At 42.5% G+C, this 16,988-nt stretch overlaps 1 protein-coding gene across 4 annotated transcripts in view; it reads right to left on the bottom strand.

Moving 5' to 3' along the window:
• Positions 1–2,284: 2,284 nt before the first annotated feature.
• GPBP1 (GC-rich promoter binding protein 1) overlaps positions 2,285–16,988 on the bottom strand; it is a 47,602-nt gene continuing 32,898 nt past the window's right edge. For all 4 annotated transcript variants that reach the window (XM_082243862.1, XM_082243864.1, XM_082243865.1 and 1 more), the window contains exons 6-10: positions 12,261–12,439; positions 8,094–8,210; positions 6,355–6,539; positions 5,244–5,346; positions 2,285–2,924 (exon numbers count right to left, since the gene is read on the bottom strand). In XM_082243862.1, coding sequence (XP_082099988.1) covers positions 2,757–2,924; positions 5,244–5,346; positions 6,355–6,539; positions 8,094–8,210; positions 12,261–12,439 — 752 coding nt within the window. In that variant the 3' untranslated portion in view covers positions 2,285–2,756. The remainder of the gene's footprint in view (positions 2,925–5,243; positions 5,347–6,354; positions 6,540–8,093; positions 8,211–12,260; positions 12,440–16,988) is intronic.

The following is a 16,988-nucleotide window of genomic DNA, read 5'->3' as shown; positions in this document are numbered from 1 at the left end:
CGTGCAGATTATCTGAAGACTTTTGTCTGCAGACTTACCTTTTCTATGTAGTGCAGGGGCCTGCCGGATTGCATACAAATTGAAAGTGTTTAGGTTTGACCTCATATTATATGGTTTTGGTAAGTCTACAGACAAAAAAAATTGAAATACATCACAGGCGATATCATTTGCTGCTCAGTGATTGCAGTATTCTAGTCTGCATCTCCCCAAGGTAATACTTAAAATCTGCCCTGTTAGTGTGCCCTGAGGACTGGAGTTAAGAAACACTGGTATAGAGTGCCCCTATAACAATTAAAAAAAAAAAAAACTTCTGCCTTTAGGACCACTCTCTTCCTGCCCAGGACTACATGTCCCAAGAGGCATCGCTCCTCGCACATTCACAAGATTCAGTGTCTTCTGATATATAAACAAAAAATGCATTCTGTATGCAGGCCAACTAATCAGCAGACCAACTAATTGATTATGAAAATAGCTGACAACTATTTTCATAATCAATTAGTTGTTGATTAATCAATTAGTTGTTTCGGCCCTACACTTGACCCTCCCTTTTAGATTGTAAGCTCTAACCATCAGGGCCCTCTGATTTCTCCTGTATTGAATTGTATTGTAACAGTTGTCTGCCCTCATGTTGTAAAGCACTGCACAAACTGTTGGTGCTATATAAAAATCCTGTATAATAACCACCATTAATGGGCCATACACACTATCAGATTATCTGAAGACTTTTGTCTGTAGACTTACCAAAACCATATAATATGAGGTCAAACCTAAACACTTTCAATTTGTATGCAATCAGGCAGGCCCTTGCACTGCATAGAAAAGGTAAATCTGAAGGAAAAAGTCTTCAGATAATCTGATAGTGTGTATGGCCCTTAAGCCTCGTACACACGCAACGATTATCGGCTGACCGATCGGCCGTCTTTTGTCCAGTGTTGTTGTGTTGGTTGAAATGTGCTCTAGACTGCACACGAATTTTCTCGGCCAACAAAAACCAACTTCAGAAGTGATGTCATGTGCTGGTTTACTTTCCGTGTTTTTTCTTCTCTGAGCATGCCCAGTCTTGCTCATCAGATTTTTGTCTGCCGAAATCTGTACTGACTGACGGAAAATCGGCCGTTCTGTTGACGGCCAACAAAAATTTTATAGCCTGCACACCAGATTTTTTTCGGCCGAAAAGTCGCAGTCAGTTGTCGAAAAGCATCATACTAAAAAGCCGAAAATCGGCCGATCGGACGCTGAATTTTCAGCCAGCAATTCGTGGGAAAATTCGCCATCAGGTACGGAAAGTGACAACAGCGACGATTCTGATGTCTCTTTCTGGAACATCGCTCTGTTGGAAATTGTGAAGAATCATTTGATATACTTCCCAAATTCTACAAGCTATGTGCCAGAAAGAGACATCAGAATCGTCGCTGTTGTCACTTTCCGTACCTGATGACGAATTTTCCCACGAATCGATATCGCTCAGTTCTTCAAGTAACTCCGTTTCGCTGTCGCTGTTTTCCAGTTCTTCTAAAAGCAATTTTGCGCAAAAAGAACGCTTTTTGGACGCCATGGTTGTTCTCAATTTTCCAGGCACAAACAACTGGAAAAGCACAGGCAGGGCACTGGAAAAGCCACCAGGTGAAATCCTGTGGTGAAATGGCATGACACTGTGTAATCCGTTAGGATCACAACTTTATATCATGTCATTTAGTGTATTTACATTTTTGAAAATTGCCGCCGGTTCCACACCCCTGCGTCACAACGCTTGCAGGGAAGGGAACCGGAAGACAGGTGCAGGCATTGGCCAAGCACACAGCAGGACAGCAGGAGGACGGTGGGGGAAATCGCAGGGGAAGGCGAGTTTTAAAAAGTAAAACAGATTTCCGTGCAAAACAATGTACTGATTTTAGCACAGAATTCTGGACATAATCAGACCGCCAGGGAGGTTAATATATGTATAGTCCAAGAAAACCTAAGCCCTCTCACAATGGTTATGTCAGGGGATAGAGAAAGGAACTGCAATTCAGACTTTTTAATGCTAGAGTTTCCAAAAGTTAAAATAAGCCATTCGGTGATGTAACCTGTCAGCACATTTTAAGTGCTGAAGTAACATTTTTTGATAGATTACGTTCTTTATATCAAATTCAAATAGGTCAGAAGCCTGCAAATTTTATATCAAAATAGTTTTATTTTGAACAGAGTTCAGTCCATGTCACTTCACCAATGCCAGGCTCTACAGATACCCAAATAAAACCTTAGTAGTGAAACAATGCATTTAAACTGTGAAACTGGAGGAAAAAAAAATATGTTTCAAGGCCTCAAAAAAAAAAAAAAAAAAAAAAAAAATGTTATCTAACATGCTACATCATTTGTATGAGACTGCAGTGGAAGAAAACAGAAAAAAAGTATTGTCATTAAAGTGCTTATTTTTTGTTTTGAAGACAAATTTAACAAAAACCTTGGCAAAATACTATGCAATTGGCTTTCTTTCTTAAAGCAGGTTCCCTTTGTTACACTGTCACATTGCCGTTTATGAGAGGCTGCCAAGAGAAAGAGGAATTAACGTTGAGCCAATCAAAATCCTCAAAAAATCTACACAGTGTCCATTACCAATATGCAGAGAGAGAGCGCAAGAGAGACACAGAGAACCGGCAAAACTACTTCCATGTAGAAGCGCAGCGATAGAATGAGCTCTGAGCGACAGTAATTTTTATTTTGTGGTCACAAAATATCTTCCAAAGAAAAATAGTTCAGCTTAGTCAGTCCTTTCCTCAGAAGTCATCATCTGATGTGTCGCTGCTACTGGTCTCCGTGTCATCGTTTTCATCTGCAGTTGTGAAAGTACTGTCTTTCCAGGGGTCGAATTTTAATTTGAATGAAAGTCCGTTTTTCAGGAGACTATTCTTCCTCAGCCGAGACAGGAGACTATTCTTCTGTAGCTGTAGAAGACAAAAAGGAGCCCTTAACAATTCAGTATTACCTTCTATAATTTGAGATGCTGTAAAAGCAATTCTTTGTAGTTTGGCAAACAAACTAATAAGGAACATTCACAGCAAGGCGCCCATTTCCCAAGATGCACTGCTTGGGCCTAGTGGCCAATCGCCAGGTTCAAACAGTGTAGCATGACAGATAAACTAACATCTTTCACCTTATGTGAGCTTTCACATCTAACAGCTGCAGGCATCATCCCAGCATACCCATGCAAAGTCCAGCAACATACATCACTGCAGCTGAAGTGGTTAAAGTGATTCTAATTGTAATTTTTTTTTTCCCCTCTTTAAAAAGACCATGTCACACTTACCTGCAATTGTTTTACACAGAGCAGTTCTGATCACCATCTTTTCAGGTCCCTCGCTGAGTGCCCACATAGCAAGCTGAGGGCGGAGGACGAGGGAAGGGAAGGGGGCAGGGCAAGAGCAAGGGAAGGGGGCAGGGCAAGAGCAAGGGAAGGGGGCAGGGCAAGAGCAAGGGAAGGGCAAGAGCAAGGGAAGGGCAAGAGCAAGGGAAGGGCAAGAGCAAGGGAAGGGCAAGAGCAAGGGAAGGGCAAGAGCAAGGGAAGGGCAAGAGCAAGGGAAGGGCAAGAGCAAGGGAAGGGCAAGAGCAAGGGAAGGGCAAGAGCAAGGGAAGGGCAAGAGCAAAAGCAAGGGAAGGGCAAGAGCAAGAGCAAGAGGAAGGGCAAGAGCAAGAGGAAGGGCAAGAGCAAGAGCAAGGGCAAGAGCAAGGGCAAGGGCAAGGGCAAGAGCAAGGGGAAGGGCAAGAGCAAGGGGAAGGGCAAGAGCAAGGGGAAGGGCAAGAGCAAGGGGAAGGGGAAGGGCAAGAGCAAGGGGAAGGGCAAGAGCAAGGGGAAGGGCAAGAGCAAGGGGAAGGGCAAGAGCAAGGGGAAGGGCAAGGGCAAGAGCAAGGGGAAGGGCAAGGGCAAGAGCAAGGGGAAGGGCAAGAGCAAGGGCAAGAGCAAGGGCAAGGGCAAGAGCAAGGGGAAGGGCAAGAGCAAGGGGAAGGGCAAGAGCAAGGGGAAGGGCAAGAGCAAGGGGAAGGGCAAGAGCAAGGGGAAGGGCAAGAGCAAGGGGAAGGGCAAGAGCAAGGGGAAGGGCAAGAGCAAGGGGAAGGGCAAGAGCAAGGGGAAGGGCAAGAGCAAGGGGAAGGGCAAGAGCAAGGGGAAGGGCAAGAGCAAGGGCAAGAGCAAGGGGAAGGGCAAGAGCAAGGGGAAGGGCAAGGGGAAGGGCAAGAGCAAGGGGAAGGGCAAGAGCAAGAGCAAGAGCAAGGGAAGGGCAAGAGCAAGGGAAGAGCAAGAGCAAGGGAAGAGCAAGAGCAAGAGCAAGGGAAGAGCAAGAGCAAAGCAAGGGCAAGAGCAAAGCAAGGGCAAGAGCAAGAGCAAAGCAAGAGCAAGAGCAAAGCAAGAGCAAGAGCAAAGCAAGGGCAAGAGCAAGAGCAAGGGCAAGAGCAAGAGCAAGGGCAAGAGCAAGGGCAAGAGCAAGGGCAAGGGAAGGGCAAGAGCAAGAGCAAGGGAAGGGCAAGAGCAAGAGCAAGGGAAGGGCAAGAGCAAGGGAAGGGCAAGAGCAAGGGAAGGGCAAGAGCAAGGGAAGGGCAAGAGCAAGGGAAGGGCAAGAGCAAGGGAAGGGCAAGAGCAAGGGAAGGGCAAGAGCAAGGGAAGGGCAAGAGCAAGGGAAGGGCAAGAGCAAGGGAAGGGCAAGAGCAAGGGAAGGGCAAGAGCAAGGGAAGGGCAAGAGCAAGGCAAGGGCAAGAGCAAGGCAAGGGCAAGAGCAAGGCAAGGGCAAGAGCAAGGCAAGGGCAAGAGCAAGGCAAGGGCAAGAGCAAGGCAAGGGCAAGAGCAAGGCAAGGGCAAGAGCAAGGGAAGGGCAAGAGCAAGGGAAGGGCAAGAGCAAGGGAAGGGCAAGAGCAAGGGAAGGGCAAGAGCAAGGGCAAGAGCAAGGGCAAGGGAAGGGAAGGGCAAGAGCAAGAGCAAGAGCAAGGGAAGAGGCAAGAGCAAGGGAAGGGAAAGGAACTGCATGCAGAAGGTTTTTTTTCTGCCTTAAGAACCACTTCAAGACCAATTTCACCCATGTTTATGTTCCCCTGAAGCTACTTCCCTTTGCCACTCTGTTTGTTGCAAGCATTCTAGCACTAGCATTGTGCGGGAACTAGGGGCCCACTCACAATCCAGAGGATGAAAAAGAGGACAGCACTGGCTACAGGGAGGTGCTCCACTGCGGGGATCAATTTTAATTTTACTGGAGTTTAGCTTAACACACAAAAATTACCTGCTGACTTATGATCTGGAACTCCCTCAGCTCATCTTCTGTTAGTGGTGCATAGATCTCATCGTTTTCACTGTCTTCCTGCCAGCCCATTTCTTTCAACAACCTGAAAGTCGCAAAGTGACAAAAGGTTACGTTGGGTTGTCTGATTAACACAAACCTTTTCTACACCTTCTAAAGAGAATCCTCTAAAAGAGAAGTTCACCTTTCATAACATGTTAAACCCATATTCAGGGTGTAACATGTTATTAAAGGACCAGCCCTGTTCCCCTGCTGTGATCTTCTACCCCTGCTATCAGCAAAACAAAAATAATCCAACCAGACCCTTATCCAAGCATGCAGCCTGGCAGGTCAGAAAAAGGGGGGGTCTGCCCCCACCAAAGCACCTTGTCCCTATGTTGATGGGCACAAGGGCCTCTTCCCTACAACCCTGTGCAGTGGGGGTCTGTGGGCAGGGGGCTTATCAGAATCTGGAAGCCCCCTTTAGCAGGGGGGACCCCTGATCCTGCCCCCCCCCCCGTGTGAATGAGTATGGGGTACAGTGTACCCCTACTAATTCACCAAAGTGTCCCAAGATAAAAAAAAAAAAAAACCAGTACACAGGTTTTTGACAAGCCCGTTATTAAAAAAATAAAAAAAACAATGTCCCCCAATGTGGATCCATCATCAATCTTAACGCCAACGCCACCACCGGACCCAAACAGAAAGAAAAAAAAAAGGAAATGCTCCGCCCTGAGGACAGCTAACCGCTGAATGCCTGCTCTCCCATTTGACAGTTCTTATCGCCAGGTGGCTCTGCTCCATACTTGTGTAAGAACTGTCAAACGGCAGAGCCTGCAGTAGGCAGATAGCCATTTACACATTCAGTTAGTGAATGTGGTAGGAAGTGTGAAGCTCACTGACTAGATTTACTTTATGCCTTGTCTCTGATGGAAGTCTGTTGGAGGATGAGCAGCCACCAATCCAAATTAATGCAAGTACAGCCATTAACCAGATAAGACACTAATCTGCTGGACCTCACCCACTGGTGCCATTAAGCTGGGAAGGATGCAGTCTAAAAAAATTTCAGAAGGTGATGTGTGACGAGGCCACACTCATTGTATCTGCAGCTTACCTGTGCTCTGCCTCCAGTGAACTTGACAGAACAACCTCCTGAGGGAAAGTAGAAGACCGTGTAATTTGTCTGGAAGTGTAGGAATTTCCATTCCCCTGAGGGATTTCATTCTGATCAAAATTCAAGTTGATGTCATGTTCTTGACAAATGTTCATTCTATTAGAAAAACTGGAAGAATCAGCCTCCTGTAAAAACACAAGCAAAGAATAATTTATATGTAAAGCCATTTATTGATTTTAAAGCCTTTTCTTTCCCTTTCTTAAAACAAACATCTTATACTTACCTGCTCTGTGTAATGGTTTAGCATACAGCTTTAATCCTCTTCTTCTGGGGTCCCCCACCAGCACTCCTGGGCCCCCCCCTCCTAGTCACTGGCTGTTGTATCTGAGCCAATGAGGAGTGAGAGACCCAGGAGAGCCTCGGCTCTTGCTCATTGCTGGATCGAGATCCTGCTCAGGTATGTATTTAAGGGGGCTGTGGGGGAAGCTGCATGTAGAAGTTTTTTTTACCTTACTGCATAAAATGCAGTAAGGTAAAAAACCTTCTGCCTTTACAAACACAAAAAGTGAATCTCCTCAACAGGGACAGGGGCAGCAATAAACCTGAAAGGGATTCTAATTATTCCACACTATCTGAAATTTGGAAAACATCTTTGCTTTCAGATACACTTTAAAGGCGTTTACAGACTCTAGTTCAGATCAAACATTCTCGAACCAGTATTTCAGTCCGGCTTTAAATCTCTTAACCCTTTCATTCATGACCAGTGTTAAACCACCTCTGTGCAGCTTCCCCTCTCCCCAATTATACCTACCTGAGCCCGATCTCAAACCAACCTGATGCATGAGAGCAGCATCTCTCCCCTCACTGGCTCAGAGGCAGCAGCAGAAGTCAGTGGCTTCTGCTGCTGTCAGTCACAGCCAGCAAGGAGAGAACATGGTGCGGGGCTGAGCCACCATGTGTGTCCATTAACACACATCACGGCCCAGGAGCGAGTCTGCTCGAGTGCCCCCATAGCAAGTGACTTTCTATGGGGGTACTCAGCGGGGTAGAGGAGCCAGGAGCACCAGACAAGAGGAGGATCAGGGCTGCTTTGTGCAAAACTATTGTACAGAACAGGTAAGTAGAACATGTTTGTTCATTTCTTTTTTAAATATTTTTACTGCTACAAATCACTTTAATGTTTTGGAGAAGTTTACGCAACAATAACTTTCTAACCACCTTGCATATCAAAAACATTTGAAAAACATTTTAAAATAAAATATATATTTTGTACAATCAGCATAGATATGGACAAAAATTTGAAAGAATATGCAGTTTTAGTTTTCTTAATGAGTAATATATTGTAAGAACACTTTTTTCAAATATTATCAGCAATTTTTCTCCTCTTTCTCTTCAGTACAGGGACCTGAAATGTGTAGGTTTTGAAATATACCTAAGCGCTATGAGGTTAATAAGGGTGAGTATTTTTCCAAATATTAGTACTTTTCCAGCACAATGGCCTGGAAAGACATTTAAGGAGTAGCAGGGTCATTGTGACTGGTAACCAACTCAGGGTACCACTGCTTACGAGGGAGCTCAAGGAGGTAGGACCTACTCTGGCGGAAGGCTTCCCAATATGGTCATATTTTATCCAGATCTCCCCTTCCAAATGATGATTCCTATCCTATGGAAATGCCAACTATATGCATAGGAAATAATCCGGCAACAGCTTTCCCAATCCTTTATTTATACATGATTACCTCTTGCATTGAAGTCTGAGATGCATCTGTCAAGTCATTATTTACAGTTTTATTTGACCTGAAGGTTTCACTAGAACTTTCAGTGTTGTTCTCATCTAATAGTGCATTGCTGTTCTCCTAGAATGAAAATAACAAAAATATTACAATATATATATAATATTTAACAAAAAATATTATAAAATGCTGCCTCCGAAAGGGCTCCTCATCTTGTTGGATATGCAACGATGTAGGCTGATGTCTAGCCAGGAGAACTTGCTTAGCCTATAACTGGCTACCCCAAAAAACCAAGGCCGTCAAACATGGATATGTGACTGTGCATGACCACATGCATGGGTCAGATGATGTAATCATATAGCCTAGGTCTATATCACCATATATGGTCTAAACTAAATCATTAGACATGATGGCAGCATAAACTGACAGTGTATGGTCATCTTTCTAAAAGGTATTATACAGGAGCTACATAACATCATCTAAAATGCCATTGTGTGCAAACCTGAGGCACAGCCAGCCAACACATAGAAAGAATATATCCCTATCCTAGGTCCCAAATGCTCTGATGACCCACCAGAAATGAAACCTTGCCCAAGTCTCTGCTGAAAGAAATTATCTGTTTTTGGTACTAGAACCTCATCATCTACTGTGTGTAGCCAGTCTTCTCAAAATTGATCCTCCAAATACACGTTATCATACATGTATGGCTGTAAAGCAGATATCCTCAGAAATGCCCATATCCACAATATAAAACGCAAATGTATAGCCCTATGCCCAAAAAAAAAAAAAAAAAAATGATGTGTATGGTAGCCCACACACATGCCGTTTTGTCGGAAAGCATGTTATACCTCTGGCAAATGGCTGATTATTTTTTAAGCTCTATGTTCATTAAAGTGGTTGTAAAGGCTGAAGATTTCTTTACCTTCATGCATTCTATGCATAAAAGGTAAAAAAAAACCTTCATTGTGCAGCTCCCCCCCTCAGTCCCCCTAATGCTTACCTGAGCCCGAGCTAAATCCAGCGATGTGTACGAAAGCCAAAGCCCTCCTGGGTCTCTCCCTCCTTATTGGCTGAGTTGCAGGAGCCACAGTCAGTGAGGCAAGAGTGGGGTGCTGGCATATGACTGTTTAATGGATAGCAGGCTTAAGAGCGAGCACGCATGAGTTCCCCCATAGCAAGAGGCATTCTATGGGGGCACTAGGCAAAGGAGAGGGGCCCAGGGCGCCATTGGGGGACCCAAGAAGAGGAGGATAGGGGCTGCTCTGTGCAAGACCATTGCACAGACTAGGCAATTATAACATGTTTTTTTTTTTTAAATGCTTTCTTTTACAAAACATTTTAAATGAACATTGCTCCAAAAAATATCTCCTAAAACTTTTTTCCCCATAGTACAGCTCACAGAAATATTATATAAAGTTGTTTTGAAACAAAGCCCAATCTCTAAAGCACAATCATCTATAAAAAAAACACATAAGCTAGTCTCATACCTGTTCAATAAAACTGGGCATAGAATGAACAATTGCTCAAACAGATGTAGTCTCAGTAAAAATCGCAATATAACTAGGTCTGGAGTTAAAAAGGTAACTGAATTTAAATGTACTTCTTGACTTTTCCAGCAAAGTCCAGCTGTATGCACCTTTTCCTTCCTCCCAATCCTTTCTATGGGCCTGGATCAACAAGCAAATACAGCCGGCTTCTAGGCACACTCTGCTTGCATTTGAGATTAGCTTGAAATGATTCGGAGATGGTTCACTAGTCACTGATAGGTGCATGTTGCCTCCTTTTGATCTGCATTTGACTTCCTTCTAAGCAGCATCAACCTTCTTTGAGCTGCTTTTGCATTCCCAACGATTTATAGAGACAGAGAAGCAGCTTAGAACAAGCAAATGTCATTCGACATTGGCCCTCTCAGCCTAGTGATGTAGAGGGAAGTAGGATGGTAGAGACCAAAATGAAAGTGTCAAACCCTCTAGCTGACAAATTTCCAATCCAGCAGGATGTCCTAAACATCGCCTTTTGATTATAATCAGCGAAAGATGTTAACTTCACTGTTTTTCAGCATCATGATTCCATTCTCAAAGTATTATTCACATAATTGCTTCTCCTGCGGTTGCGTGCACTGATCCCCTTGCACTACAACTCCCAAGATTCATTTCATCTGCATACTACAATGGGCATGCCCTTTAGTGCTCATTTATGGGTGGTGCGGGTCAGTGATGAATGGGGTGTGTAATGGTCATGCGTACTAAGCACACAACTAGCGGTATGTGTGTAGCATCCATTTTGTCATGTCTCAGCTCACCTCAGCCATATTGCCATGTGAAAGGCTGACCACAGTGACCCTGCCCCCACCTTTTCCCTTTCAGTTATACAATACACAAGCTTAACTGAGCCTTGGACCGGAATCAATCCATTGATCAAAAACACGGACCTCTCCATTACCCAATCCACATTCCCAACTGGAAACCCTAATAAACTGGTTACCCTCTCAATCCAGAGAACTAAAAGTGACCTGTTGTAAACAGCTTAATTCACAAAGTGCAGACAGTTTAGCAGTTCTAACTCTGAAACTTTCAGCATGTTTTATAAAACTTCCAAAAATAACAATAGCACAGTCATATATGGACATATTTACTTTCCTCGGGTAATTTGGAACGTTTCAATTCCAGACACCCTTATGTCAGATCATATGGGGAACCACTGGCAACCCATATTCCTCCTAGTTACAATAGAAATTGCAAACCTGCCATATATTTGTTCCGAAGCGAATTTCCCGCTGGATAATAATCTGCTCATTCTCAAACTGTAAACTGGAGATATAAACACTTAACGGAAATTGTATCGGAGACATGGTCATGAATGTAGAGACCTCCCAGCAACCACCCCTAGACCAGGTGACCAGACAATTGGTCAGATGGTCCCTGTTGAATCCTCTTTGATCCCATAGAAAAAGATGCCAGGACAGATTGAGAGCTCTCCTTTACAATCAAATCAGGAACATAAGTTTGAGAACCGATAACACCTGGCTCATTGGCTGAACTCTGGTAACACCCAGGACATTGATTGCAAGTATCCTTCCTCCTCAATTCTACCTTATTTCTCTGTGACTGAATTAGGACTTTATTTCTTTGAAACACCATTTTTTCTGTAAATATTTTATTTGCACCAATTTTTGACCTTTTCATTATTAAAACCTTATTTTGAAGAGTGGTCCTTTTTTAGCTTGCATTAGGAGCTTAGGGACAAGGTTAACAGTTTCTTGAAGACTACTGTATAGAATAAATCCTATGAATATTTCGGTCTGTGGTAAAAGATGATTATTCTAAAAATCATAATTGGTATTGCTAAAATTACGAGTTCCTCCTGCTCGGTCCAAGGGGGTGGTGGCAGTTAAAGGGTTAATTGCTTAATTAGCCCAGTGACAATCGCTCTCAGGCTGCTGGCACCTAGAGTGTGGTCCAGCAAGTTGAGAAATCTTTGTGTAGGGTGCAGATGAGATCAGCATTTTTACGTAAGTGACAGCACAGCGTGGGATTGGCTGGTCCTTTGCCACGAGTTAGTGAGGAGGACAGAGATCTGATACCCGCATCTGTCACATTTACACATTGCAAAGATTTTTTGTGAGTGCCAGCCCTAGATGTGTTGGCACATGCAGTAGGTATGTAGTTCATAGCGGAAATGCACAGGGGAGTGTGCCTACATCCTACAGGCAGTGGTACCATGTAGACTGTAGAGCCAGCATTACCACCCTCATCAACAGAACAATGTCAGCAAAGCAGAGTTTTAACATATTTTAGCATATGCAATCTGACATTGCCATCCAAAGAGATTTAGAGGACCACTCGAAGGTTAGGAATATCCCACCCAATTTTTTTGCTTGGGTTTAGTGACATTCTTTTACAGGAAAAAGCATATATAAAAAAGGCAGCTGCCTATATCTGATCTATTGATCGGATAAGTGAAGGTAATCTGCGTTCATGTTTTTTTCATCATATGCGTGATCGGAATAGGTTTAAAAACTGGTTGAGAACATGCTTGCTTAGAATTTTTTAGGATACCTGACTCCTGGGGTTGCCCTGCCAACACGTACAATTACGCCCAAATTTAACAAATATAAGTAGGTTCTGTAAACATCATTCCCTCATAGAACAATAATGCAGTGCAATATATTACCTTAGTAGGACTGGAATCCTTAGGTTCTAGATCCTTAGAGATGTCCATCCCATTCTTTGCGGGTGGTACGCGGGTACTACTTGTTGTAATCGGATACCCAGACCATGAGAAATCATCTTTCATCCCTTTTCTAATGACCAGCATTCGAGAACTTCTAGATTTAGAATTCAAAGGGTATTCTGCATAAAATAAAATTGCCACAAAATACAGTTGAAAAATACTCAATATGTTAAGGTTTACACAGCGAGATCTAAAATGCATTGAAAAGTAATCTTCTCTCACACACCCCTCCTCCAGTATGGTTCACTGTAACCTTAATACCTCTCACTTCCTTACTTCTTCAAGTTAGACACCCACCATGTCTAGATGGCCCTCTGCTATTTGGGTCCCCTATGGTCCCCCTTTTTTTGGCCTCAACGGCAGACTTCGGAATGTTTTTTATGTTTAAGATTTGCATTTCTGACGTGACAACGCACTAGACTACCATTGTGTTCTGGGCGCCCAATGTCCAATGTTTTCTAATATCGCTTCCGTTTAATTCTCTTCTATACGATAGTCTAAACTCTTGGTCATACCCTTTCTCATCCCTAATTGTTTGACTATACATCTGTCACAATATGTTCCGATGCCTACCTGTGACATGTTTTACTGTATCTTGTCTATTTCTGCAAATAAACAGTTTGAACCAGAAAAGTAAACTTATTTTATTTTTTCCATGTTGGCATTTACCTTAAACTGTTACTAAATCCAGGAGCCTGCATTCACTATATCTGGTATCTCACAGTACAATGGCAATTATTTTAGTAAATATAAGTTGCTAAATACCTTTTCTCACATAGCAGTCTTGTAACTTCTTTCCGTGACTGGTTAAAGCTTGTAGGAGGAGTTTCCATTCTACTCTGACTGTCCTAGGAGGATGCAGGACCCCTGACCCTCTCTGACTGGACAGTGCTGATTGGTCCTGTGCTGATCACATGCCATCTCTCTCCCCCCCAGAAAAATTATTCTATAGCAATACACACCAAACTGAGCATGTGCAGAGTGTCGCCAAAGCTCTGTTCCATCAGGAGATGGATTGGGAACAGTAAAGAGGAAGGTCAGAGGAGACAGAAGCAAACCGATGCGGAGGATTAACCCCTTAGGTTCCACAGTGAGTATTACAAGCATGCTTTACTGCATATACAGACCGATTTTAGGGAATAAGGGTTTAGTAACACCAAGTATACCTAAAATGTTAGTTTTGGAGTAGAGAGGGATTAGAACACGTCTTGCCTTTAATGCTGTCTGTGCCCCCATTAGGGGGATTAACCTGGTAACAACCAGGAATTCTCTCACTTAAGAAGGGATTTCCGCTCACTTAATATTTTGGCTATTGGGCAAGAACTACAGGGGCACCGATGAAAAAAAAAATAAACTGACAGGGGTTATAACCCTCCCTTAACCAAAACAGAGAAAATAAAGATTTGCTTTAGTTTAACTAAATTAAATTATTTAAGGAAATAATACATTTTCTTTTAAATCAGCTTTCTGTTAAACTGGAGACACTATCCCCTTGCCCATTCAAGGCAACACTTCACCTGGAGCATATTGCTCGGCTCCAATCCGTTATTAGTGTTGCCGAGCTGGAAGAGTGTTGACATCCCTTCCCTGATCATGTGACATTGCTCAGGTCTAGTAATTTGCTTCTAGACAGGGGCATCATCACTAGAGAGATTACATACATAATTGTACTATCAAGAACATTTACATGAATGTGTAATGGAAAAAAAACAACATAAATGTCTGAAGTGCTCGAGGAATAGTGCTGTGGAATAGTGCTGTGGACGTAGAAAGAACAAAACAGCACTGAAAGCATGGATTCTACTGATGTCAATAAGATTGCTAGTGGAATCCACAATATGTCATTGAATGCACATGGCAGCAGAAATCTTTCAGAACAATTACTTGTTTAAAAATTATTTAGAAGGAAGCTGATTTCAGTGACATCAAAGCAATCTTATTTTGTGTGGCCACAGGGCTTACATTCTAAAGTATGAAACTTACTCCTACAATTTCTATTTTGCCTAAAATAGAACTTGTGTTTCTGAATAAAAAAGCTAATTTATGGACAAAAAAGAAAACATCCCTTTGTGCTTGGTTAACACTACTGCAATGCAATTTTAAACGCAGTAATGTAGTGTGACTTTGATGCAGCTTTGGTTGTGTTTTGGAATTGGTTTGCACATTCCATGGAGCTAAACCACACTAGAAAATCGCATTAAAGTAGCACTGCTGCATAAATGTGAACAGGCACCAATGGAAACAATTATACCATAAATAAATAAAACCACTGCGGCCTAAACCCACGATGGACTGTGGGAAAGGTAGTGTAAACGGTCATAGCACCGATTCGTCCAAAATGGACAAGGTACCTCCACAACTGGTAACTATCTGGACAAAATAAAAGAAACTTAGGGGGACCAAGTCACCCTGAAAAAGTAGTTGTGAACGAAGTACCAACCACGGTTTATAATACAATTACCTTTAGTTAAAAATGTCTACCAATCAAAGACAAAAAAGGAAATAAACCCCCCCCCCAAAGATCTCAATAAAAACAGATAAACAACGATGGCTCAAATCCTATCATGGTAGTCTGGAGAGGGGGTGGTGAATGATGCCAGTTCAGGGCAGTAACACTTCAAAGTTTCCTCAGTGGTATAAGGCTGCTTCCACATATAACCGTGAATGGATGCTAGCAGTCCCAGAACAAATGGAGAGGTTAATTCATGCAACCTTGTGGACCCGTGGTAGGTGAGACAGTCTCCTGGTATTGTATGAATCAAATTCACTGATTCAGGTGTACTGTCCAAGTTGTAGCATTCCCACCTACTCCAGCCCCAAGCATTTGCAATCAGCAATTTATACAATGGGAGCTATATATATATATATATATATATATATATCAAACACAAGTGCAGCGCAATCTTAAACTACAGTATTTCCACAAACCAAATGGAACACTATAAAATAAATACCGGTAAATACTAGTCCATAGAGCTTGATATACAGATGAGATTTCAATCAATATAAATTGCAGTCAGATGAAGGATCCATGCATATAACTCCTATAGTGCTCCTATGATCCCATCACCAAAGCATTCTCTGCCTCTCACCTCCAGACCCAGACCCTGCAGGGTCGGACAGCATATAAGGAATCAAATAGCTCCAATCTTCATTCAGTCTAGGTGGCTATTCTGGACCTCTTCCACGGTATGTATATATATGGGAAGGAAGCAAACATCTAGTGCTCTCCGTAAAATATACGTTTTTTAATAAAAGTCAAAAGCAGTTGCACTTACATTTAGAATATAAGCTAAAAGCAAAAAGGTGTACAGCTGCAACGCTGGTGTACCGAGATGGCCGCTGGTCACGTGGTTAACCCCATACGCGTTCCGTCCTGTATGGGTGAGACTTCGTCAGCGGGGATAGGAAGCATTAACAGAACCCGCCTATGCCCCGGACTCAGTGTCGCTGGATACCAAGGAGACACACTCCTCCTCCCAGAACCCAGATTTTAATCTCAGAGCTTTGTCTATGTTCCAGAAGCAGCGTCGTTGGAAACCAGGGAGACGCGCTCCTCCTCTCAGAGCAGAAGAAGTGCATATTAACCAGCGGAGGCAAAACTGATATTGTGGCCATAACATCAGATAATTATAAACCATACAATAAATTACTCTACAGGCTAAAATGACAATATTTAGAATTAACATGGGACAAGAAAAATCCTCACGTTCATTAGTTTTCGATTAATTACTCTGAATACAAAAAGTATATTACTGTAATACAAAGACCTCATACATATGAAGCCTTACACCATATACTGGAATAAAGCATAAAATATTGCTGTCAGATATACCATACAGCAACCACATAAACCAGTATAACTATACCAGAGTATGCAGGTAGGAAAAAAATTATTAATAACCACCAGTTACTTTGTCCATCCTGGTAGTCCACCACTAGGTGGCAGCAACACACCCTGTGTACAAAATACATAATGCCAATATCAATAATATGACACATGACTAAGACCAATTTAAAAAAAAATATATATATTTATCATCTATCAGAAATAAAACAATTTAAATCAAAGTCCATGTTGAGTCCCAATGGAGTCAAGACCTTAGTCTCATATCCAGAAGGACTTTCTGCGGCTCAATTGTCGGCTAAAATTCCCACCCCTCCAATGATGGTTCACCTTTTCAATTCCCCAAAATTTTAATCCACTTGGATTTTTTGGGTGACAGATTTTAAATTGTCTGGACACGCTGTAGGTAACATGACCTTTTCTAATGTTGTTAACGTGTTCGCCAACTCTTACATTCAGTGCTCGTGATGTTTTTTAGTCGTGTCATATTATGGATATTGACATTATGCATTTTATACATAGGGTGTGTTGCTGCCACCTAATGGTGGACTACCAGGATGCACAGTCACTGGTGGTTAATAATAATTTTTTTCCTCTGGTATACCATACAGCAACCACATAAACCAGTATAACAATATTTGGTGTATGGTATGGTATATCTGACAGCAATATTTTACGCTTTATTCCAGTATATGGTGTAGGGCTTCATATGTATGAGGTCTTTGTATACATTTTATCTGGAGAGTAATTAATAGAGAAATAGAGAATGAGGATTTTTCTTGTCCCCTGTTTATTCTAAATATTGTCGATTTAACCTGCAG

Source organism: Pelophylax lessonae, assembly GCF_965119305.1.
Source record: "Pelophylax lessonae genome assembly, chromosome: 1".
In the NCBI taxonomy this organism is placed as follows: domain Eukaryota; kingdom Metazoa; phylum Chordata; class Amphibia; order Anura; family Ranidae; genus Pelophylax; species Pelophylax lessonae.
The sequence above is the reverse complement of the archived record's forward strand: the minus strand, read 5'-3'. Positions and strand labels throughout refer to the sequence as shown.